General features: G+C 40.3%; 1 protein-coding gene across 4 annotated transcripts in view; it reads right to left on the reverse strand.

Moving 5' to 3' along the window:
• The window catches only part of WLS (Wnt ligand secretion mediator), a 54,470-nt gene that overhangs the window by 8,790 nt on the left and 19,737 nt on the right, over window positions 1–25,943 (reverse strand). For 3 of the 4 annotated variants that reach the window (XR_010922662.1, XM_067563356.1, XM_067563357.1), the window contains exons 2-7: window positions 17,085–17,357; window positions 8,532–8,656; window positions 4,138–4,299; window positions 2,806–2,942; window positions 1,806–1,974; window positions 670–767 (exon numbers count right to left, since the gene is read on the reverse strand). Coding sequence is in view for 3 of the 4 variants with exons in the window: in XM_067563356.1 (XP_067419457.1) it covers window positions 670–767; window positions 1,806–1,974; window positions 2,806–2,942; window positions 4,138–4,299; window positions 8,532–8,656; window positions 17,085–17,357 (964 nt within the window). In the remaining variant the exon portion in view is untranslated. The remainder of the gene's footprint in view (window positions 1–669; window positions 768–1,805; window positions 1,975–2,805; window positions 2,943–4,137; window positions 4,300–8,531; window positions 8,657–17,084; window positions 17,358–25,943) is intronic. The other variant, XM_067563358.1, reaches the window with a different exon arrangement.

Below are 25,943 nucleotides of genomic sequence, written 5' to 3' on the forward strand. Positions count from 1 at the left end.
AACACCCAAAAAAAAAAAAAAAAACACATGTAAAACAAAAATAAAAAAAGATAATGGGAAAGCTGTCATACTTGCAATATTAAACGCAATTGACAATCACATCAAACAAAAGAACTATCTGACATGATGAAATCCATAAACCCAAATAAAAATAAATAAGTATGAAAACAATAATAATAAAAAAAAACCCTGGACTTTGGGCTAGTTCTGCAAACTAGCGACTGACAGAGCCTGGCTCCATCCTCGTGTCTGAGTCACCTGGCCAGTGATTCAGCTCGAGCAACACAGAGACTGATAATTATATCCCTCCTGCAGAACTGTGTGCATGTGTGTGTGTTTTAGGCAATGGCTTTTTCAAATATTTTCTGTATTCATAATAAACACGGCATACTGCCTTGTCCCCTGAATAAGATCCTGCTGTTTAGTTCATAAGTGTAACATGGTTAGTGCCAGCGTTGGCATGGGGAGAGCCAAATGACCTGAAGACTGCTAAACCTTCGTTCAAACTTTTCAAATTCTTGTCTCAAAGCTACTAGAAAAGGACAAACCAACACGGACCCATGAATTGTATCCAATAATTCCCCCTGTAAGAAGGGCAGCTTCTCAGACCAGAGCACAATCATATTAGCACTACAGAGATTAAGAGGGGAAAAAAAGTGTCTCCGTTACCTCTCACACATGTCAAAGATGAAAAGGCAGAAGGCACCAACAGCTATTGGCCCAACCTGTTTCCAGTACCCAGAGAGATGATTTCGTTCATTTTGATCCTAATGAAATCAAGCCATGGAAAAAGAGAAGTTAATTTATGAAAGGGGGGGGGGGAGGGGGAGAGAGAAAGTGTCTGAATTATGCAGCCAATGAGACTGATAGCAAAGAACATTCTTAAGTCAAGAAAGGGGTTATTTATACCCATTGCTGTTTTGAGTCACATTTGTACATTTCCACTTGTGAGATATGGCGTCCCAGTTTTGGAGCAGCATAAATACCTTGGGAAGCCATGTCCATTGGGGATACACGAGAGAACTTGTGTGAGGGTGACATCATTGCCCTACTCTATATATGGAAGCACACTCCTTACCCCCATCCCACCCCAACTGCCTCAGTTCCTTCTCCCAAACCACACAGTCCAGTTGTTATACAGAATTCCGAGTTAGAGGGGAAGGTGAGCAGGTAGCATGAACACACAGAGGTGACTCTCAAAGAACATTTACTGGTAAATAACCTCTCAGCTTCAAATGCCTCGCGTGTTTCAATTTGTGGGAGATTAGAAAGCAGCGTGTCCATCTGGAGGACAGTAGATAAGGAGTTTGCCTTAAACATAGGGCTTGTCTATGCGGTACATTAACAGGCAGTAGGGAACTTCAAGTGCACACCAGCAGGGTCCACATGGACCAGTTAGTGTGTGACACGCTGGTGCAATATAAAATGGACACCCCACTAGTACAGACTAAAGCACCAGGTAGCCAAGCCCATAGACTGTTGCACTGTTCTGCCATCAGAGCACTATGCTAACTCCAAGGAATTTGGAGACAATGTGCACAATACTCCAAGTTGTTGCTTTGCAAATATCCAGTATCCATCAGGGAAGCTTTGTCTAAGGCAAGCCACTGCTGCTGCAATTGCTCCTGGGAGAGGTTTTGAATCAGGAGATGCTTGTTTCCTAGCTAAAATATACACATCTTCTAAACTAGTAAGAAAGTCTGGTTAATAATGGGTTCGCCCTGGTGTTTCTTCCCATATGCTACAAACAGCTTATCAGATTTCTAAAGGGAATGAGATACTCTTTGCTCTATAGTCACACCTACCATCATATGCTCTCCACAAAAGATTATCCAAAATGAGAGAAGCATGGCATAGAAGATCCCTTGACGGATATCTCCGAAGAGCAACATCCAAGTCCAATCAAATCCAATGGAAAACCACTCTACTGGGATGTTTATGAACGTCATGGAGATCCCAAGAGCAAAGATGACCCTGGAGATGCAGAAATGGAACTAAGAATCCCTTTCTATCTCAAAGAAAGGACCAAGAGGACTAGGCTAAAATAAGCTCAAACTTCATGAAGACACAGAGGTTAATAGTGAGGCAGGCAGATGGTGTTCGGGATTCATGGCGAAGGGCTGGACACTGCCCCCTTTTTGCCAAGACACCTTCCTGTTGGCCCACCCACACAGTAGCACTGTTCTCCTGCCTCACCAAAGACATTAAGGAAGGGTGACTAGGCAATTGGCAAGTCGTGTATCATTTCAAACAAAGCCCATGGTTAGAAGTTAAATGGAAAACCAGTTGCTGTTTTCAGATGATTGATTGGGCAGTCAAATTCTTACGGGGCTAATCCTATACACACACCCACAGGCACGGGGGACCCTGATGTAGCAGCCTTGTGTATTTCTGCCACATTAGGGGATAGGGATCAGAATTTGGGGAGTTGACACAGAGGGTGTAGATATTGTCTGCTACACAATCCTGTAGGGGCTTCCTGTGCACCACCAAAAAGTTTTGGGAGGCAAGTTTTATGGCTCCGTGACTGCTGTGAGAGAATGGCAAAGGGTCCAGTCACACACACAGGGGGAAATGTACCAACTCTGGAGACTAATGCAGAACAAAGCCTGAAGCAAAGGTTGAAGAGCATCTCTTCTGCCACGTTGGCTTGGCAAAGAGTAAGGAGGGAAGGAAAAATGGATCCACAGGGTTGGGGAGGGCAATGTAGCACATGGCCAGTTTACCCGGGCTTTGCATGAGGCATACACTTTGGCCTAAATCTTATGCATTCTCTGGATCAGAGTGAGTTACTTCTCTACTCACTTTTCCAGCAGGACAGGAGCGCGTGTCATCATCGTGATCCGTCTCCAATACCAAACCATGATAATGAAGATGCTGGGAGTGAGGAAGGTTTTCATTGCAAACCACACCTTTGTAAAACCTCCGTTTTGATGGATACCCTGAGGGAATAAAATATTGTACAGCCCCCATGTTTCAACTGTTATTTTCCTTATTACAATATCAGATTTGCATTATCCACGCTGTTATAGTCAGTCACAGGGCCTGACAGAGAAGTCGCAATACTCCAACCACTGAACATTAACGAGCATTGCTTGTGAAATGATAGCTGAACTGTTTGTCAAAATGGAAAGAGCTGTAAACAGCTGTTCAATGAGTGTCCTGACCATTCAGTCCAAGTAGAATTTAAGACTCTTGATAATTAATGCAAACATTGCAACATTTCACTTTCCAAATAACCAGAAATTGATGGAAAAACAGACTGGTTTTTTTTAAACATTCAATTTAATCAATAAAAAGTTGTCATTAATTTAACAAAATTCATTTATTCAAACATGAAAATTAGTCAACTTGATATTAAACTGATCATTGCTCCAGAAATAGTTCCAATCTAAAGGCAAAACAGTAAGTGAGAAATGAGTGACTAGTTCTCCTGCGTTAAACGGTGGTAGAGGAGAGAAACATTTAGGCTCGCTATACCTTGGTGGACAATATTATCTAGGATCGAAATGAGGTAGAGACAAGGACACTTTGTTGAAATAAGAAAGGTGACATCAATAAAGTGTTTCCTCTTCAAGGCCTATTATTCCATTTCTCCTATTTCCTCTCAACTCTTATTTTAGTTATTTGCTTAAAGAGGCCATGTAACTGGAGGCATATGCCTCCAGTTAAACTCTGATCCAAAACCGGACTGCATGTAATAGAAAAATTTTAGTCAGGCATAATAAAATTTCACGCTTCTGGAGTCAGTCAAGGAAGAGATTGCCAGCAGAGCAGAATAGCAGTGAGTTATCCCACAAAGGAAAAATTAGTGTGGTGGGGAAGGAGAAGGATAATAGCTACAGAATAGTCAAAGAAAAGATCTATTGGGAAAAAGGGCTGCATTGACTATGGGAGTTTACTGACCTTAGAAAGTAAAGTCTCTATACTCTTACTAGGGAATAGAGCAATTGTGGTTTTATACAGAACAGAGAAATAGCCAAATTCCTTCCCATCAGTCACAGGTTACTTTACCACAGCAAAATCATGAGCCCAATAAAGGATTCTACAAATATCTTCCCGTCTGACACAGCAGTGAGTCTACATTAAACACAAGGGAGACCAGAGTAAAGACGGAAATGAGACATGCACACTTACCACTAGGCGAACATCCTTTATTTCCCCAATTCCCACATTAATTAGTTTCCTTTCATTCACAGGGAGTCGAATGTTGATGAGATAGAACTTGTGTGCCACCGTTCCAATTTCCATGAAAGGGAGCACATCGCAGTCATAATGTCGGCCTTCATGCTCTATGGTCTAGTGGAATAGCGTAGAGAGGGAAATGCAAAGGGGTCAGCTTTGTTCACTTATATTTGGACTTCAAAGATGACAAAACAGATCATAAAAAACAGTAACTAGTCCTTCTGGGGGATTTAAGTTGGAGATGTACAGCAGAGACTTCTTGTTTCTAACATCCCAACCGTTCCCCTTTTAGGGAACCAGGAAGTAAGTATTGATCAATATAAAAAGAAAGCCAATCCACTTCTTCGTGCATATTCTTCAAGTCCACAGGGAGAAGCAATTCACTGTGTGTTAACTAGTTTTCTCTGATAATATAAAAATTGATGAAAAACATATTTGAGCCCTTTTCTTCCTGAACAGTGACAATTTGCCTCAATACTATAGCTACCGTCTATTTTAATCCATGGCCAAATGGAAGCTCATGGATGTCACTATGCTATAGGCCATGGCTACTTGGAACTTCTTAGGGTAGAAAGGGTAGGTTACAAATCCTCTTGGTCTGGCCTTTCCTAACTGAGTTAAAGGAGGTTCTCAGCAGAACAGGGCCTGACACATGGTTGAGCAGTTCCAGTTCCACCCAGTAAAGCTGAATGGCACAGAGTGACTAGCCAGTTAAATTGCAGCATTAGTCAGTAATATAGGTACTGTTAAATTATTCAGATTGGATTGTACTGATCTGCGCTGTGAAACCATCAAGCATACTTAGGCATGTTCATTTTAAAAGTGATTTTATTGCCTAGATGTTTTAGAACACAAGTCATGCATTTTTTTCTGTTCAATTTTCACAAAGAATGACTTACAAAATAAATACAGGAGTGAATGTAGTAATTAAGAGAAATTTTATTTAGATCCCTGGACCTAAAGTCTGTAATTGATATGGACTGCATTAAGCATTTAGACAAAAAAATGTAAACACTAAGCCGTTATGCAGCATCTAACATCAAATATCAGATGCTAAGCAAGGATAATAGGTCTGTAATCAATTAACCAGTATTGTTTGTCAAGTTGCCAGCAAAACCCTATTAATAGATCAATTGCTGCTTAATATTTATCATGATAGATCGATTTTTAAGATGGATGCTTTTCATTTGGTCACTTAAATCATGATTTAAATTAGCTTCTGCATTTGTACTTCAGTTATTTTCTAAAGAAAGATGCACTCAATGGTTGATAACACCGTTAAAATGTGTTTATGTACAATTAGATAGAGCCTTTACATTAGACTTTGGGTGGGGTTTTTTTTGCTACCTAGAAAGATCATTATAACTATATACAGTGGCTTAAGCAGTTATATAGTTTAATATTTTCAGATTTTTAGTACGTTAAATAATGGTGAAGGATAGATTCCTTATTTATTAGATAATTAAATTTTTACTCATTCTGTATGTGGAGCTACATTAGGATGTCAATTGGAATTTCATTAAAACAACTGCATAAAATGTGTTTTTATTAAACAAAACAACCTTAGATGTTTGGGATACATAATCTTCTCTTATCACAAGATGTTTCACATTGACAACTAAATGATGTATTAAAAGGAACAGAGGGGTTAACTGCAGCAAGTGAATTAAACTATTTCAGGTCAGCCTGGGAAAATTTTCAACTATGCATCAGCGAAAGTGACTGGAGTTTAACTTCTTACTCACCTGAGGGCTGCTCGACACGAGAAAGTTAGGTCAGACTAGATACATTGCTTTGCGGTGTGAAGGGGAAAAAAAAAAATACCTGAGAGACAGGCAGACAAACTGAACTAAGCCCCAATAGGACAGCACTAGATAGAGGAAGAATTCTTCAGATGACCAAATCACTAGCGCGCGAGCGCGAGAGAGAGAGAGAGAGAGAGAGAGAGAGATTTACTTCAGCAACAGAAGAACCTTTTCCATCACTACAGTTTCTACACTGCAGCAATGCAGTGTTTCTAGTGCAGACAGATCCTTTTGTCTCATTTTCAAGAGACTGTCTCCAAAGTTACTTAGGCTGTTCTTCAAACTTAAAACTAGGAGATCTGATCTCCTCCCTCTGTTTTTATTCATAGACTGGAAGAGAGAGAGAGACAAGTTTTCCTGTAAAACTCCCAATTGATTTTTCAATCTCACATGAATAAGTTCAAATGAAGAAAATACTTTGTGCCTGCTGAAGAGGCTACTGGTTTCAAAAGCTGGTACAGAACTTCAATAAACTGGTTCCTGGTGCTTAGATAGTGACTTAAATCAGTTAAGTGGTGTGACTTTCTTTAAAACATTAGCAGCAAACATGTAATGCTTAAATGGTTCACATCCAGCCGCAAACTTTATTATGGTTGGTATGATTGATGGGTGATTATTTAGATACCCATACCATAGAAGCTGCATCTTCAGCAGTTAGGCATCTACTCTAGTACTTTGGGTTGAAAATACTGGTAAGAAAAATGAGGTGGAGTAAGTGCTTGATCCATCCACTTCTTTATTGCTTGCAATGTAACTTTGAAAAAAGAGACTCAACAACGTCTTGAAGTTCTTTCCAAATTTCAACAGCATCAGCAGTGAAGCAGTTTGAGTGCAGCATTCTTTCTGCCATTTGTGGAAGGCTATGGAAATAAACTGAATACACCGAAACTATCTTCTATATTTTCCCTTTAGTCCAATGTTGCCTACTTTGGCTGCGACCATAGCATTTATTTTGTCATGATTTTCTTCACAAATTGTTATCAGAATGGGCCAGCGGTTATCAGAATGGGGGGCGCGGAGCGGGCACGTCCCACAGGATTTTTTCCATGGTCCCCATGTCCTCTCCCTCTACATCTGGCTTCTGGGCAATCTCATTCATTCACAAACACAAGTTCTGTGATCATTTCTTTGCCAATCTACCTCTCTATTTTAAAGAGATTAAAATCTTAGCCTGCCTTTCAGACGTTTCCTCATGGACTTTCAACTGTTAGTTTAAACTCAACATGACCAACACAGAGGTAAGCACTCTAGATCATTACAACCAGGCTGCATCTAAGTTTTGTCAGTGCTTCCTGTGTAATATCTTGAAGGCACAGCCTCTCCATCTGCACATCTAAGACTCTTGTCCAGGTCCTCTCCCGCACATCTGCCAAGGCCAATCTTGCCCCACTTACATCCATTCAAGGCATTGCTGCAAAGGTCATTTTCCTGACTCATCACTTTGGCCAAGTCACCCAGTATTTGCATCCCTTGCTGGATCCTGCTCTTCCAAGCATCAAACACAAGAGTACTTGTCTTCACCCTCAAAGGCTACCCCACATTCCCATGGTGCTGAAATACTGATTTCCCTAGTCAGTTCTGCCAATGGCCAGTTTTCATTGCCCACTTGTTCAGTTTTCGAATGAGCACCTGCATGCTTTCTCCCACATTGCCCCTCACTCCTGGAAATAGCTCCCTATAAACATCTGCAAAGCTACTTCATTGACCTCCTTCAAATCCTTTGTTAAAGTTCTCCTTTGCCATCATACAGAGAACCTCCAACACCACCACTCAACTTGACAATGGACAGTCAGCTGGTTCGCTGACACCATTGCTGATCATGCTGACTAATACAGTCTCATTGTTTCCTGGGGCTCCATCTGTCTATCTACCAATCGTTTCTCGTCTTACATGGCTGTGAACTCTGAGGCTGGGGTCCTCTTTCTGTTCTGTGTTTGCACAGCACCCAGAACAGTGAGGTCTGGTCCTTAATAGGACTCTCGGATACTACTGCAACCCATCATCACTACGGACGTGATTTGCTGCAGGAAATGACATCTTGGACTCCTCACCAGTGGCATAAGAACTGTAGTCAGAGTTATCTTTAGCCAAATACTAGAATTACGAAGCAGAAAGTTACCTTCTGCTATCTTTACCCCTTCCCTTACTACTACTTTTACTCAACCTCAGGAACCCACTCAAGCAACCCACCAAGTCACAATTGCTAGCCCAGCAGTGGTGTATCCTGCACAACTCCTAAACACCTTATTATAGTAGGGATACAAATTAAAAAAAAAAAAAAAAAAAAAAAAAAGGTTTAATGAAGTCGACTGCAATGCTTTTAAAAATCATTGTAGATTCCCTTGATTAATGACTACTTGGGATCCCAATTTCATTCCTTAGAGAGAAAAAACACACTCTTGCACTGGCATTTTTGAATTCCTGTTTTATTGGCAGCATTCCCTTCTGCAACTCACATCCACTTACGTGCACCCAACAGAAATCCGATAATGCTGAAAGCTGCAATTCAACCAAGAGCTCATAGAAACCAGCAATACCTACTTTTGGAGATGCAAATGAGCATTTTAGCTTTCGGGTCTCTATTGCATGCGCCATTTCTTTCCATTCACTGAACAGGTCATCACGATAGGCCAGGGACACATCAAGCGTAACTTCTGCGTTGTCTTCTGCAAGTGTAACAACCAAGCTTATTATGAAAGGAACAGTATGTAACAAAAGTACTGAGAGAGAGTAAATATACCAGAACATATAAAGGACAGACACTGATTTACACATGGTGATGGAAATCCCTGCATTCCAATTCATATGGCGATTTACCCTATATAGAAGGCTTATCTATTCTCCAATAGGAGCTGTAGAAGTCCTAGGGCAGGGGTGGGGAACCTTTTTTCTATCAAGGGCCTGATGGTGGCCCTGGCGGCGGGGGAGAATTCGGCGGCGGGGGAGAATTCGGCGGCGGTCACTACCCCCCCCCCACACGGAACACCGCCGCCGCGAAACCGCGCCGCCTCCGAATTCCCCGCCGCCACCACGGGCCGGACCAAATGATTTCGCGGGCCGGACGTTCCCCACCCCTGTCCTAGGGGATAGACCCTTATTGGTCATGAGTGCTGGGTATTATCTTCTATGCTTGCTAACTTGTCACCGTATGTAACAGGGCACTAGTTCTAGGGCACATGCACATGATTCAGCATCCAATGTCGAGGCTCTGCTGTCTCATGACCCGTTCGCTGGTCACCCACTTCACCATAACTACAAATTAATTTGTATTTAAATTATATCTATCACTGAAAGCAGAATTCTCACTCAGTAACTAGCCCTAACCTACTTCATGTGCGTATAGGAGCTCATATTAAGTATAGCAAGATAGAACACCTTAATGGGACATTCTCTTCTGCTTTTCTCCCATCTTATTCCTTGAATGCCCATTTTCACCATTTCTAATGTCTTTCTCAGAAGATCATCTTCTTCATTGCAGATTTTGAAGCAGATGGAAAATGATGGACAGGCCTGTAGCAGTAGTTGTTCAAAGTACAAGTAACCACAAACAGCACCTGCTTTGAGGTTCCCTAGAAGTGGAAGGTAGCATAGTTGCTAACAGACCAGATCAGGAATCACACCATGTGCGAAATTGTCACATATATTCCATCTAGTCTGCTCCACTGAAGATGTTTAGAAAGGCCATTTATATACAAACCATGAACAGAGATATTAGGAGATCCCTTTTGCACAAACAAAATCCATTTAATCCCATCCCAGTTATACAGCTTACATAGGAGCAGACTAAAGGAATTCCACACTCAACATACACTTTTGAATCTCTGATCCCAACCATTGATGCTGTGCTCTTTTGAGAAGCTGGCCTCTACTGTTCACAAAGGATGATATTTCAAATCTACAATCGAGTAAGAACAGATTCTTGAAGCTCTGCTTAGCCTACGTATTTGTCATCTTTTTCAGAGTTATGTTTTTGTTGGGATTATGTAATAGTACACTCATACAGAATGCTGGGAAGGGGTGTGGATGGGTTTGTGGTTTAGACTTGCTATTTATAGCCTGTTTGGAGGTGGCTCTCTAAAGCTTTAATGTGGATGGCAACATGGTTTTTCTGAGCTGTTTTTGTAGCATGTGTGATCTGTCTCTTCCAGGTTGAGCATGAGTTCTGATGCCCCAAGGGCTATCTTTGCCTTAGTAAGGCTTCCTTGAAATATGAATACATGAGCTCAAGTCCACAATTTAGAGGACTCACAAATAATGGATAAATAGTCTGCTCAAACTTGGCCCCAAAAGCTGACCCAACACACCCCATTTTACATACCATAAACCAGGACTAGTTAGGACTTCATTTCCAATGGGAACAGTTTTTTTTTAAAACACTTCATTTTTGCCATCTAAACACTGCTGCATTATCATTGGGCATGAAAACCACAAAACAAAAAGTTAACTAGTATATTTTTGTCAAAGCCAAGAGAAATGCAAAAACAGACAGCATACATTTGATTTTTCAAGTTTTCAGAGTTATATTAAGCTATAGAATAGGATACCCCACCCATCAGAGATGCAACCTTAACAAATTGTCCCTTCAAATTGACAAGAACAGAATGGTTTTTGCATACCAATGCACTATAAAGAGACTTGGGTTCCCCATCTGGGTGCACTAATGACTACTTACATTGAAACCAGCTATTGTTTTTGGGAGAAAAAAAATGTAGTAGCAATTATATTTTAACTGTGAAGGTTTGTAACTCCCACTTCATTGGCTATACCAAACCCCTCAGACAGGTAACTGTTCTTTAATATTTTTTGTTCAACTGGATAACATTGCAGATATTCTTGCAAATTAAAAAAACAAAACAAACAAACAAACAAAAAACAGGGAGCATGTATATAGTTAATATACCATAGCATGGTGTGGAAATGGAAGCAAAAGCAAAACCCCCGCTATGTTTGACTGAAAGACAAGGGAGGGGCTTTTAAACTAGATCATCAACTACAGGTCTCAAGAGTCAACAGGACATGTCTTCAGTGGAATGAACAAAAGAGTCTCACCATCATCATATTACACATTTTTTGTAGCACCCAATACATAGTATGTGCTTTCCAAACAGAAGTAAGGCACAATATAGGTCTTTAAGTTAGACGGGTGAACTGAGAAACGGATATGGGGATGGGGTACAACCTATAAATGAAGTAGTCAAAGTTTGCTTCATAGTCCAGTTGGTGTAAGTTAGCTGCCTATGAGGAATTTAGCATGGCAAAATATTGGGTCCTCAAGGAGGGATTTAAATATCGAGGGTAGGGACCTTGCAGATGAAGTCACAAGAAAAATGAAATGAAGGTCTGAGTCTACTGGTTCACTCATATTCCATGAAGGGCTCATCTTCTGGTGGTCTTTTATCATCTCTATTCCTGGCTTTTGGGTGCTCCCACTCCAGATCCACCTGGAGTGCTCTTCAGGCTCATAGGCAGCTGCAGTATGGGAACACAGCCAATTCAGGATCGTGCCAGGTACTTTTGGGGATGAGATTAAGGACCCCACTCCCCAAAAAACAACCAACCAACTAGAATAATTGGCAACACTTTCAAGGCCTTGGAGAGTAGTCACATCCTTCCTATAAATTAAAGAGTCATACATGGGGCAGGGTAAGATAGAGAGAAGTGAGAAGGGCATAATATCTTCTCCATACTTGAGGTACGGGGAGAGTGGGTTAGGAAGTGAGACAAGTGAGGTGCTGCTGAATATATTCAGCCTGGCAAATATCAATGTTCAGGCAATTAGTTATTCAGTTCTTCCACGTTGCATAGAATTCTCCAGTTTTCAGAACAATGAATAGCTAAAAAAAAATAATCCAAAAAACCTCTGAAGTGGGTGGGGCTATGCACAAACAAGGTATTCGCCACCTCCTTTAGTGTCAAAAGATGAAATTGGCCAGGTACATATATGACAGGCTACAGTACCTAGCTAAGATTCAGATTAAGTATATATAGTTGCGATGGTTTCCCTTTTACTTCCCCCACTATATATTCAGACTAGATGAACCTTCCATAGATGTAGCGGACACTTATACACAGAAAAGGTGATGATGTAACTCCATTGTAAATGTAACAGGATGCTGCTTGGCTAATGGATCCATGTCTGGAGAAACAATTCCAGATTTCACATTCTCAAAGCACTTCAGTTGTCAACACCAAGCGGTGGTGAAAAATGAACTTGTTAGATAGTAAGGAGTTTGCCACAGATGATTGGGTACCAGGAGACGTTCTCCTAGGGCTTCCATCCAGTCACCAGACTTCTCCATGATACATAGTTTTATGGACATCCATAAAACAACTCATGTCACAACTACAAGAGCTCTAAAATAAGACACAATTTAGTTCCCTCTCACATTCTCCATGTCACATCTCAGTATGTTTGGGATTTTGAGGCTAGAGATTCAGCTACTAAGAGCTTTCACCTGCTTCCCTTTAAACTGTTATTAGTGCAGATATCTTCACTCACACAACAGTCTAAAAATAGAGAAGTCGTTTCACAGAATGACAGGTCTCTGCCAGCCGCATACTAATAGAGCAACTGGAAAGACACTTGCAACAAGGAAAAATTGCCAGTTTTCGCATTAGCTGACAGCTAGCAAAGGATGGAAGTACAAGCCAGCCAACCTAGGAAAAGAAAAAGGCCAGCTCATACAAATCTGAGTAGGAGCATGCAGTGCTATACAGACCATGGTGGGATTACCATCACCGCTTTCTTTTTTCTGAATTTTCTTGCTCCACGCTGACAGCACTGGAAACTGAAGTAATTTACATCATCTATTAGGATTTTTAAATTCACTTAGAAAAGAAAAGCAAACACATTTTCTTAGACTGAAAGCGTTTTATATCCTTCACAAGACAATTAGGGAATTTGATACGGAAAGTCATGCCATTGATTTACTGTGTATTAAATTGCTGCCACACCCTCACACTCAAAGCACATTTCATATACTGATGTCACTGTAACATACAAAGCTGGACAAATCTTTTCCTCATTTTATGCATGGTGAAATGGAAGTGGTGATGTCAAGTAACCTGCCCAAGTTTACAAATCTGCGTCAGGAAGAAAACAGAGTCCAAGTTAACTAAGTGTGATCAGAAATAAATCAGTTCCCTGCATGTAAAAGGTTAAATAGTAAGGTAGTCTGAGGAGGAGATCTGGAAGAATGGGCCAATGTACACTGGCAATCAAGAAGGTCTTACATTCAAAAAGGCACAGCTGACAAAAAACAATTATACAGCACATTATCTCACTTCCATGAAGCATTCAGTTATAACCAAAATGGGCAGATAGTTATTACTTAAGACGAGGGAAGACTGAGGATTGGAAATTAAAGTTGAAGGCCTTCAAGCTGAGAATAACTAACAGAATCTAGTGCAAACCAATTAAGCAAGTGAAAGAGGATTTAAACACAACTTGGAATGTTACCTGCTGAATGCAAAGTTACTCTCCCACCCTGAAAAGGATCAAAAGACCAGAATGCATGAAAATTTAGAAGAGCATTAGTGCACGCAATGGCCTGCTAGGGTAAGTTGTTGAGGCATGTATACTATGGGTCAGTCAAGAAACGGTTTGAAACCAGGTGTTGTCTGGTGGAATGAGCACTGATGAGCTGAATGGCATTTTACCCATTCCCAAAAAGTTTCCAGTGTTCCTCTAACTCAATGACAGGAATAAGATCTAATTGCACAGTAATAGAGTAACACTTCAGGTTTCAAAAGAAGCCTTTTGTGCTGATTCTAAACAAGGGATTTTTTGTGGTCAGAAACCAGATTACCACCACCACTCCCCCCCTAATTCTACTTCACTTTCAAGGTTGCTGCCAGCTAGCTAAATGTCAGATTACTGCATGCAAACATTCTTCAGAGCGCCATCCATTGCCCTGGTAACTAAGCTCTTTCAACAGCTGTGTTATTGATGGAAATTGGCCAATGTTATTCACACAGAGCATTTGTTTCCTACAGTTTATGTGAATAAGACTTATTGCATTGAGATAAGATTGGAATTTGTAGACGTTACCTGCTTGATTAGATAAAATCTCCATGGCACATTTCAACGTGCAAATACAGAACATTTTAATCACTGCCACAATTCAGACTTTTGGCAGATTTCTCCCTGCTTCGCGGAACAGTCAAACTGAGCATGAGCATTGGTTTCCAGCATTTGACTAAACATTGCATTAAAAGAGGATATAGTCTGTTTAAACCTAGAAATCAGCCTGCCTCGGAGAAAAGCCAGAACTCATGCAGCTTTCCATGTGGGCTGACAGACATAGAAAAAGCAGTTTGCTTTTAAAATATTTGGATCCTTATCAAAGGCCTAAACACATCTCTAAAGACGCACATGGTGAAGGCCTTCCTTTCTTCCAAAGGGTGTAATACCATTCAGCATTCTTGAAGGTGCAGTTGGGCTACCCAGCTTGTGTTGCCTTCGAGAAAAATAGACCATCTTACAGAGTCCACCTGGGGTGCTCTGCCAAGTTTAGCATTTCATTCTACCACAGAAAAAGCCCTTGTTTAGTCAATGACTGAATTCTAAAGATGTTGGACCGACATACATGCCTGACTTGACATTCTGAATAGTCAGTGATGACCAGTGAGCAAGCAGAGTAATACTAACTAAATTGTGGTACAGCTATGACAGACTCCCATTATCCTCACCCTGTGGCTCACGTGGCAAAGTTTAGAACTCAAACTGGTCAGAGGAAAAGCCTACGTCAAACATAACAACAGGAGTCACTGCAACCATATGAATTTCACTGGAGGTCCCCGCTCCCTCAACCAGGCAAATATTGTATGCATACCTCCTCTCAGAACCCTAATATCAGATTCCTCAAAATAATCCAACTCAGCTGGAAAATTCAAATACAAGGAGTTTCTGCAAATACACTTTTGAGCTGAGCCAAAGTATGGAACAAAACAGCTTGCAGACCAGACCCTAGTGAACAGAGATCCTGGCTTTTGCAGTGAAAACTGAAAACCAATCCAAGGGCATCCATTAGAAGCATTAAGAAGTTAGAGGATCACTGTTGAGTACACACAAACATCCCCCTTATCTTTCTGGGGTTTTCTGACTGTACCCATGCAGGTTTCAGTAGCCATGGAAAGCTAATTTATAAATGCAAGTGATATGTACTCAACAGAAGGAAAAAAAAAAAAGCATAGCTTTAATACAGTTGATTTTAGTGTGGTTAGAAGTACTACTGATTAATTTGCAATAACACTATGTAATAATTTGGGATGTGGATCTTAAAGGAGTGACTTCCAAACGTTGTCATAATGGAGATAGAGCATGCATTTTACCATTGTGAAGTCTTTCAAATGAACGCTTGCAGGTGGGGCCAGCCCATGTTGTCATTCCAAAGTGCAAGGCTATTACATCCAGTAACAGAAAGGAGAGGACAGATTACCGTTGACTCAACAAAACTAAAAATAGGAATGATTTCAATGTCATGTGCTATCGTATGAAAGAGTCCACTCCATATTTGTGCTCTCAAAACAGGTTCAGAGGATAGGGGTAAAGAAAAATGGCTATTTCTGATCTCAGATCAGAATTATGCTTCACTTTCTTTGTCGGGAGGAACAGGAGGAAGAGAAAAGTTCCTTATGTTAGCTCTCCTTCCTCCAACATGTTGGAACTGTCCCTCCACACAATTTCTTTTTCAATGAGACAGGTTTCTCTAGCTCTCACAAAATTTAAAAACGGACTATTCTTTCCACTGACCATTCCAGCACTAGCAGGCTGCTTAACGGCCCATCCAGTAAAATGCTGCATGTCAGATTAAAACAGCACCACCTCATAGCTTCACTACCCTATTCTAGTTTCTGGAACTTTTTACTCTCCAATGCAGGAGGAGGTAATGGACCCCAACTAATGACCTTTGTTTTATGATTCAAATCCTAGGTCTACTAAGTCAGTGGATTGTTGCCACTGCATTTCAGCAGGAGCAGTATCAAGGCAGGTTTGTTAATGTAGTAGGATCTGGTAAAAGCGGATTTGCAGAAGACATTGCTCTTACCAAGGTCACTCCCTTGTGTGTGGTTTCTGGGGGGCGGAGGAGAGATTTTGGTTTTTCCATGATTAAATAAATTTTATACAAGATAAAATAATCCATAAATTGACAGAGCCCCAGGACATTAAAATTCTCCTTAAGATGATGGTTTCAAAAGGGACCAGTGTTTAGCTAGAATAATTGTCAGACATGAACATTCCTTTCCAGTCCTTGACATATCAACTGAAAGATCATCATCATCCATTTGCTAAGCAGTCTGTGAAAAAGCTAATTGTCTGGAATTGGCCAGTTGTGTTGAGAGTGGAACACGTTAAAAGCTATTTTAATAAATAAATCAATGTTACATTTAACATTATATTTGAATGTTTGCACTGGAGGTTAAGTTTAAAGAAAGTTTTGGCCAAGGACATTTACAAGCAGCACCATGGAATTTTCATCTCCACACAGAGTTTACAGGACCAAAGTCTACCCCCCACATCTTCCCCCAAAAGGCCCCACACAGCAGTCAATCCCAGTTTATCTAACACTGACAGATGTAGGTCTGAGTGATTAGTTACTAGCAATTCTAGATACTTCAAATCTTGGACAACTAACCCCTTCAATTCTAGCTTTCCACAGCCTACTGAGCATATGAACAATGACTTTTTATTCTTCTGAATCCAACAACACCTCAAAAGGCAATTTTATTTAGGCAGTCAGCTGGTAACTATTACTTGGGAGTATAAAAATAACTTCAAATTTAAGGGGAAAAAAGGCAATTTGGATAATCAAATAAATAGAAGTACCATTCTGATCACTTTTTTAGTTACTAGTAATCCCACAGAATCAATAATATGGCAAAAAACTCTAATACAAGATATGTGGTACATACACACTATATGTTCCCACTGTTAGTATGTGCCCCATGTAGCTCAACTCTGTCTATATAGACAATTAAAATACATTTTATTTACACCTTGTTTTAATAGTTTTAAGAGAGATTTAAAAACCACTATGGTCAACATTTTTCTTGTTCTGATCAAGCACTTTGAGGATACAGTGAGTGACTTACTTATTTCATTATTTTTCTTGAATGCAATGTCCAGCTGCAAGATAACAAGTATGAACTGGAACCAGGGGCTCATCTCCTTGGTAGGGAGGGGAATGTGAACAGCAAACACAATATCATTGGCTTCAATTTGTCTGCTCATTGCCTCGTCAAGATCTCGGATCTTCTCACACTGGTTGGGGCCCCAGGGCATTAGCCATTTGGTTTTGTGGTGGTTTTTCCATACATCTACACATTTTACTGACACGTAGGGCACAGCTGTAGTGGGACTTGGAGCTGAAATTGAAACAAGACACATTTTTAGAATCTTTAACATGGTACATGAGTAACGGTTTATGAAAACAGATCCCCCTGACCCTTCCCCCCCTCCCCCCCAAAAGTACAGGAGACCAGTTATATCAAGAGCAGTCATTGCTGCTAGCCCTTTAAAAATACTTGAGGAATCATTTCAACGTATGCAAGAAGCAACACAGTAGTTAAGTAAAGAACAGTTTTGAGCTGAGAAAGCTTTAGCCTTGTTCTACTTGCTAGTTATGCCAGTGGCACTTTACATCACATGCTGGAGTAGCTGCTGTGACCATGAGGTCCACTTTTAAAGGAGTCCAACCAGAAGGGAGGTGCAGAACATGGAGTGTCTATCCACTGGGGAGGGAAGCGTTGTCAAATTCATGGCCCTTGAGAATGACTAAAGAAAATGTGGACTGCAAATGTATTCTATAAGCTGTGCACTGTGTTGTTACTGTATCAGTGGGCACATGGCATAGTGGAAGAATTTACAGATGTGAATGGGCCACTTACTTTTACACATTTCCAACTTCAGCACAAAGGGGCAATTAAAGATTTTCAAAAACCTAGCCTCCTTTCTCGTGCTTGTAATTATTTGTGAAACAAAAATACTAAGTGTCATACTGATGTCTAATATCTAACATTGTGTCACTTGCACATCTAGGTACTTGTCCAAGAAGATTGCAGTGGGCGCACGCATACAGACACACACACTTTCCTTATCTAGCTGGAATGCATATTCCTCCTAGCTCTTCCTTGCTTTTAGCTTTATTTCTGCAAAGACATTTGAATGCAAGTTGTTTTTAAATTGCATTTAGCCAGCTGAATGCATGGAACTTGACACCAGACACTATTTGGCTTTATCCACACCAGTTGGTTAACACATTTTAATCTGAATTAGTTTTAAAAGCGCTTACGGTAACATTACTACTGCTGAGATAACTAAGAACTTCCATTCATGGCAGCAGGTCTCTAGTAGACTTCATCACTCACAGGGAATTTTGATAGATGGGCTTTACAAGCCAGGAGCAAGAGGCTTTACTGCACTTTTTGTAGCTTGTTAGAAATGCCACTTTAAAAGTCTCTGGGCTGTGAGACTCCTAATCTTTGCGGTCATTAATTAAGGTATCTGCAGTTGTAGCAGTCCCTTTTACTCTCCATACTTTTGCTCTGTGCTGCTGGGGCCAGAGATCACAACCAGAAGCAAGATCTCACAACGGTCTTTTCACAGTAATTAGCAGAACATTGTCCCTGCATGGCCACTCAGACATTTTCATTTAGCACTACAGAGTTGTGTAGCAACAATGGAGGAGGCTTCCCTTCAGCTTTGACTGCCTGTAGGGTCAAACTTTGAGGAACAGCAGCAAAGTGGTAGAGGAAGGAGTGTGCAGGACTCCCAACATTGACCCCACCTTCCTGCTCCACCCCCATATGAGCAATTTATAAAGTGATCCTGTAGGACACAACTGGTTCAGATAAATGCACGACCCCATGCTCATGATGTGCATTTAGGGGGGAGAATTCTCTTCCCAGAGAGAGTTACCAGAGGAAATGGCCAGTGCATTAGAGAGATCTGCAAACACGGAGGTAGAGCTGACATGAATCATTTCAGTCTACAAAGCTACACTACACCTTATGCAACTTTAGGCTTGTAGTGGACATCCATCAATCTCTGCTGGATATTCTCTTACACACTGTGGGGCAAGGTGGCATGGAAATCTACATATCTGGATGATCAATCTGAAGACACGTTTCTACAGTGCCAGAAAAACTCCATGCAGAGTTGTGCTTTTTGGATTTTGATATGAACTCCTGCCAGACCAAGGCAGCAGTACCACATTAGGTCTGTAGCATTCAAGACCTGATATGCCCAAGAAAATGGAGGTCAGAAGAACATAGCTTTGCTTCACCTTTGTGAAAAGGTTTGGAGGAAGATTAGTTGAATGGAGCAAAGAGGGCATAGAAATTGCTTCCATGTTCAGTTGGTATGAGACACAGAGCCCTATCAAATGAACATCAGCATATTGACGATAAAAAAAACAAACAAACACACCACACATTGTTTCCTTAAAAGATTTATTATGAGGAGTTTCTCAAAATGTATAGTCCCCATGTTAAGTTACCAAAGAGGCTTACATTCCAACAAACATTTATCCTTCATGGCCCAGTTCCTGCTTCATCTTGCAGTGAAGTTAATAAATTGAGTTTTTTTTTGTTTTTTTTAAATGTAAGCAGACATAGGAGTGTGACTTCACAGTGGAATCAAAATAAGATTAGCTGGTGGAAAGGGAATAAATTGATTCAGCTCCAGATACCTTCAAAAACAACAGAGAGGAACTGAAAGTTATTGGTAGTGGTGATTTACTTTGCATATATTCCCTTTCAGTATGTCCCAATGAGCAAGTCCTTCTTTAAAGCATGTACTCATATCAGTAACTCTGATAAATAAGATGGTCATGAACCTAATCATGCAGATCAGACAATGACCTGCTCGGATCAACTGAGTCAAAGCATGCTCTTAATCCTTCTACCAGAGTAAAAGTGTATTTCACTTGCTTTAATAAAAAAAAAAATGATCCAGCAGCAAGTTGGGCGGTACAATGAGTGTCTGAAGCTACCATACCATCTGGAAGACAGCCATGAATTTCAGTTTCTCAGCACTGACAAATTCAATGCTGCTGCATTTGTTTTCTTCCCCCTTGCTCTAGCCCCCAGAATTGATCTGATTTGTGTGCGAGTGTGAGAGACACAGAGCTATAACCTGTTCAGAGGGCACACAATTATAACTTGGATAAGAGCTTTAGTGTAGATGGGAACTAACCCTGTTACACAGGCAGGGCTATGTTCGGTCTACATCACAAGATTTAGCTGTGTTGCAGTCAGATTCTCTTATATAATTAGTATAGATAAGGTTTATTTGGCCAAAGCAAAGAAACCCAGTTAGGTTGGATTGCCATTGTGTTCACACCCAATCCCAATGGCCTTGTCTACACTAGGCTATTTTCCAGCTCAAGTTTCCAGCGTTGCTATCAGCATAGTGGTTGCAATGGTGGGAAACACTAATGTAGACACGTTTAGGCCACTGTGTGGTCTAAAACTGGTCTAAACGTGCTCTGAACAACAGTGATTAAAACATTTTATCACTAGTGCTTTCCCCATTGTCTGGGTTCTGCAGCCCACGTGAAACCTAATACCATCCATTGGCTCCTCAAAGGAAGCAGAAGTTGGTGCAATAGGATTCTCTAAAGTTCCTTGCTCTTCCAATTAGATTGGTAATGGTTGAGGAGAAATGTTTTGGATGGTGACAGTTTTATTTTATTTTGTTAAGTCAGATAACCACCAGGACATTTGGGATTCATAGCAGTTTTAGAAGCCTTCTCTTTGAATGCTTCAAGGATACGCTGTATTGTTCTCTGTACCCACACTGCTCATCTTTCGAGGGTGTGTGGAGAAGAAAACGGAAGTTAATGAGAAGTCTGAACTCTGAAGCAGTCTGGCCGCACTTCAGAGATCAGCATGTTTTACTCCATACACAAACCAGGTTTTATCTCAGTGGAATGACTGACTGTCTAATCTAGACTGCTACCTAATTCAAAGCAACAGTGGGGTCTTATTCTCCTCTCACTTAAACTGGTTTTGCAGAAGTGACGCTCTAATGACTTTTAACAGAGTTACTCCTGATTTACACTAATGTGAGAGAAAACTCAGACCCTTTGGCTTTAAGGTAAATATGCTAAAAAAGGGAAATAAAAAGATGAAACCCCAAGCAAATACTTCAGTGTTGGATGTAGGAATCAAAGGATGTGGTGATGTTTGGGGTTTTTAAAAGCTTTTCTTGCTCTTAAAACAAAAGCTGTATTTCTAACATAGCTTCTGCTATGCAAACAAACAAGAATAGTTCTTGTGTGAAAGCAGTTCTGCCCTGTTTCTAGTGTCACCTGGGAAATAAATATTTTAAAGCTACACATATGCATCAGAAAACTCACAAACCCTGGAGCTAAGTGGAACAGGAATCATTCTGATTCTAGATCTAGCATTCAGGATTTCGAAAGGGTTCTAAAAAACAAAGTTCTCCCATTCCTTACTGGGGTGTTCAAATCCCTGCAGTCTTGTGTGTTCCACAGTAGGAATTATTTTCCAGAGTGGGAAGTGGTAGAAAAAAAACTGAGCCAGGATAAAAAGTTTTGTGCTTTTCACAGCATTTGGACATTTCATGAAGCATACAATCACTTCCAGATTGTCTTTAGAAACACCAAGAAACAAATATTCTCTACACATACAAACCAGCAAACATCTAAGGGGAAACGATCCCATCTGTGGCATTTAAAAATAAGGATAGAGGACTAGCAAACATTAAATGAAAACATTCCTACTACTTCTGCTTAGACCAAGCCTAAAAAGGTCATAGCTCTGGTATAAATTGGTTATGGAAATTGTGGCATCCCAAAAATGGACTATTATTTTGTTAAAATGAAAACAATCTTTTTCTTCTTTACACCCAACTGCCTTTAGTGTAAAACAAAACAGAGAAAACCCCAAAGAATCTTACAATATATGCCACACTGTCTCTAGACACAGGAAGATTTGAGTACATCAGGTTATTATGACCAGAAGGGAAAGTGGCTGCATTGGCCCCAATCCAGGAAAGCATCTGAAACATTCTTACTTTAAGTCTGATTTCAGTGGAATGTCTTGAATAGAGATGCTTATCTAAATCAGGGTTATGGATTCGGAGATGCAAAACATCTTTGCTGAATAAATGCTTGCCCCAATATACAAAGAAATAAGAAACGTGTGCATATCTATCTTGTGCCCCACAGTTCACTTCTAATGGACATTTCAGTTAGTAACTGAGCTGCAACGACTAGCCTTTCAGAAAAGTGAGATCATCAAGAGACATTCCTTAAATATTATACTCCTTTCCCCACTAACCACACCCATTAAAAAACCCACAACAAATATTTTTTAAAATGTAGTGACACCAGCTTGCATTCTGGTTCATCCAGTAGAGCTCTCAGGCATTTTCTCAAATATTGCTACACTTGGAAGTGCTGGAAGTCATAATAGGTCTCAAATATTATGCCAAGTATTTATAAGGCTGTATCTAGATATGCATTATGCCAAATAAACTAAAATAAAGAGTAAGTCACTAAAAAAGGGAACACACATTCCATGATTCTTCACAGCAGTCAATGCAATACAGTTTGATCTCACAATAACGTCCACTACATCAAACATTGCTACTACAGTGCTATTTTAACAACTGATATCCAGCTTTCTGAAGCATTGCTAGTGATGTAACATCAATATAAGATACTATGCATTGCATTTGTTTCAGTTATCCAGTTTTCTGAACTCTGAGCTAGAGCTTTTCAGAGAAGTATTTTCTGAAAAATAAGAAAAAAGTCTTTTGATTGGTTTCCATTGAAACATCGGAATGTTTTGAAAAGTGAAAAAAATTTACACAAAAATATCATTAAAAATCCCCCAAGCTAATTTTTTTTTGTATAAAAACACTGACCAGCTTTACTCGGAATCATTATAGAGGACATCAATCAATGCCTTTGTGACATAAATATAAATGGAAACCTCATCTAAAATAGCAAGACTCAAAAAACATCTTCTAACCATTTACATATTTTCACTCTACCACCCACACAGAAGGCGGGCGGGGGGGAAAAAAAGCACACAGAATGCAAATGATCAATGCCACGACTTCTACAGGAAGAAAATGACTTAGTAAATGTGGTCATTTTAAATATGAAAGAAGTGGGCCAGACTCACTACAGACTCTGGGCTCCTACAGAATTCTATCTTCAAGCTATCACCATTAGCACTCAACAACCAGGGGAAAACTTCCTGAGTAAATCAACATACCAAAAAGCATTACCAGCAAGTAATAAAACCCACATGCAAAATGCAGCAGTTTCAATTACACAGCAAGGTGCAGGAATTCACAGGACAAAATCCTAATCAGTTGGTCTGATTTTTGTAATTATTTGGAACACACATGCCAGCAAGCAAGCCCCAACAGATAAAATGGTTCAAGAATCAGAGACGTCGCATGTATACATATTACGCACAGGTCTACTTTAACATTTTTAAAAAGTTTGTACTGCCCCTTTGATCTATTTTATTGAGCTGGTTTGTAAAACTGGGGTTTAAGTTTAATATAAAGTTGTTGTAACTGCCAATATCAAGACCTGGTCTACACTAGAAAAATCAGGTCAACCCATCTACATCACTCAGAGGTGTGAAAAACCCACACTGAGCAGGGTAGTTAAGCAGAGCTTCATCCCCGTGCAGACAGCACTAGGTCCATGGAAGAATTTTCCCTCAACCTAGCTACTGCTTCTTGTCCCGACAGGAGAACTCTTCCCTCATCAGCACTGGCAGTACCTACACTGAAGCACTACAGCAATGCAGCTGTAGCATTTTAAATGTAGACAAGCCCCAAGTTGCTCATTAGATCAAACAGTTTTGGTTATTCCAAGAGCAGGATAGGGACAGTTGAAGTTCAAAGAGAAGTTTGCTGTGGGTGGGGGGTCTACTACTGTCACAATTTCATTTCAAAGCCTTATTTGCATGTACTGGGGTGAAGCAGATCAACATAACAGATACCAATATGTGCAGGGTGGGGCAAGCAAGGCAGCTGCCCAGGACACAAAGCTGCAGGGGCAGAAAAATAGGGCAGAGAAATGCCAGGAAAAAAAAAAAAAACAGCAAGGGGCACAAATATGCTTGCTCACCCTGCATGCTAAAGGTCTAGTTATTGCTCAGAATACATGATTGGCTAGAGAAGGTTGTTAAAGGCAGTTGCCTACAGGACAGATCACATAACTTTTGATCTTTTTGTCACAATGATCCCTTTCTTCGTCTTTGCTTTTAGAGTGGAGGACATACAGGCCTGACTATATCATGCCCCATTATGCCTTGTAGGGAATACCACCAGATACATATTGCCCCTTTCCAACAGTCCCTGCACTGCATTCCATCTCTTCACTGCTTCCACAGGCCCCCAGGGAGCCATGAGAAGCAAAGTGTAAGTTACCACAGCCCCAGCAAAAACAAATTCTGGATAACTCTATGGTTAAAAACCAAGAAGAAATAACGTGTTTTTAAAAAGCCAACTTTGTGTCCATGATTATGTAACAGATTTGTGCCCATCGGGTTTATTCCATTCCCTCACTTCCCCTTTAACCATCCACCTTAGCACGCAAGTGTTAAATTCCTTTAGCCCCATGACAAGACAGTATCTAGCATGGATGACTAACAAAAACAAGAGCCTTGCATGAATATAGTTTGAATTCAAGGTATATTCTTTATAAAAAAAAAAAAAAAAAAAAAAAGACAGATGTTTCAGACAAGCTCTCCTGGAGCTTTTACACACTGTGAGGTCTTTGTGTTTGATTTAAAGCAGGCATTTCTGAATTGAGAGAGATCATGATTTCTACAGAGAACACTTTAATGTTTCTTGCTTTGATGCAACTCATTATGTCTTTGAATATATGTTTTTATTGCTGGCTAATTATGATTTTAGATACTTGGCCTGCAATCTCATATCTCCCCAGCCAAAGTTATAGCTTTGAAAAGGAAAAGACAATTACTATATATTTCTTGTCAGGAACTGCACACCAAACAAGTATTGCCACTTGGCTTACATTACTTGTTTGGCTCAGATCCCATTAAATTGGAGAAAGCGTTGAACCAAGTGGAATAAAATGCTTTGTGAAACTGCAGCCAAGTCAACTAACAGTATTACAAAGTGCTATGCTAAACAACGCTAGCATCAAGGGATTTCAGTTAAATATTGGTGCCAAGCATGCTGTTTTTAACCATGCAATTTATGTGCTTGCATTTGGTTCAGTTGTACATGTTATATGGTATATTTCAGTAGGAAGGTAATTAAATGACATTTCTGAGCATAATCCAGTGTAGTCTTAGCCCGAGTTCTACAACTGTTGTTGTAATGAAAAACAAATGCAGTAAATTCTATTTAGATAATTTACTACAGGTCAAAGGGCAGTGTCACAGAACAGGGATTTTTTCAGAAATCTAGCCTACACTAAAGAATTTAACAGAAAATCTCTCTAATACTACCACTAGTTCACCTCCAGAGTTAGCTACATTGAGATCCCAACTGAAAAAGGCTATCAGGTGCCTGCAAATGTAAGCAGCCACTGTGCTAAACACACTTGCTCCCAGCCATCTAATCAACACAATGCTGAAAACAGCTGCTGTAGCCAGAGAGAGGCAGCTAGAATTCCCACCGTAGCTAACAGTAGTCGACGTGAACTGTGTCAATGGAATTTTTGGATGAAAAATCCTCCCTGGAGCCAAGTTGAGACAGCAATTCACAGCATTCACTTTGTAGGTGGTGAGGCTGAATCTCCAAGGATTGAGTGTGCATGCAATATTGGTGGTGCATTGAGAATAACTTGGAGGTGACCATTAGTTACCTTACCAACAAGGTTTATCCAGAATTTTTCCTTTTGTGATGGTGTGACAGAGACCTGTTGGCAAAAGATCCCCTGGTTCTTTGTAAATAGCTTTCACCTCAGACCGGGCAAACTCATT

Source organism: Emydura macquarii, unplaced genomic scaffold, assembly GCF_026122565.2.
Source record: "Emydura macquarii macquarii isolate MOO-44397 ecotype Brisbane River unplaced genomic scaffold, CSIRO-AGI_Emac_v2 contig_2481, whole genome shotgun sequence".
Lineage (NCBI taxonomy): Eukaryota > Metazoa > Chordata > Testudines > Chelidae > Emydura > Emydura macquarii.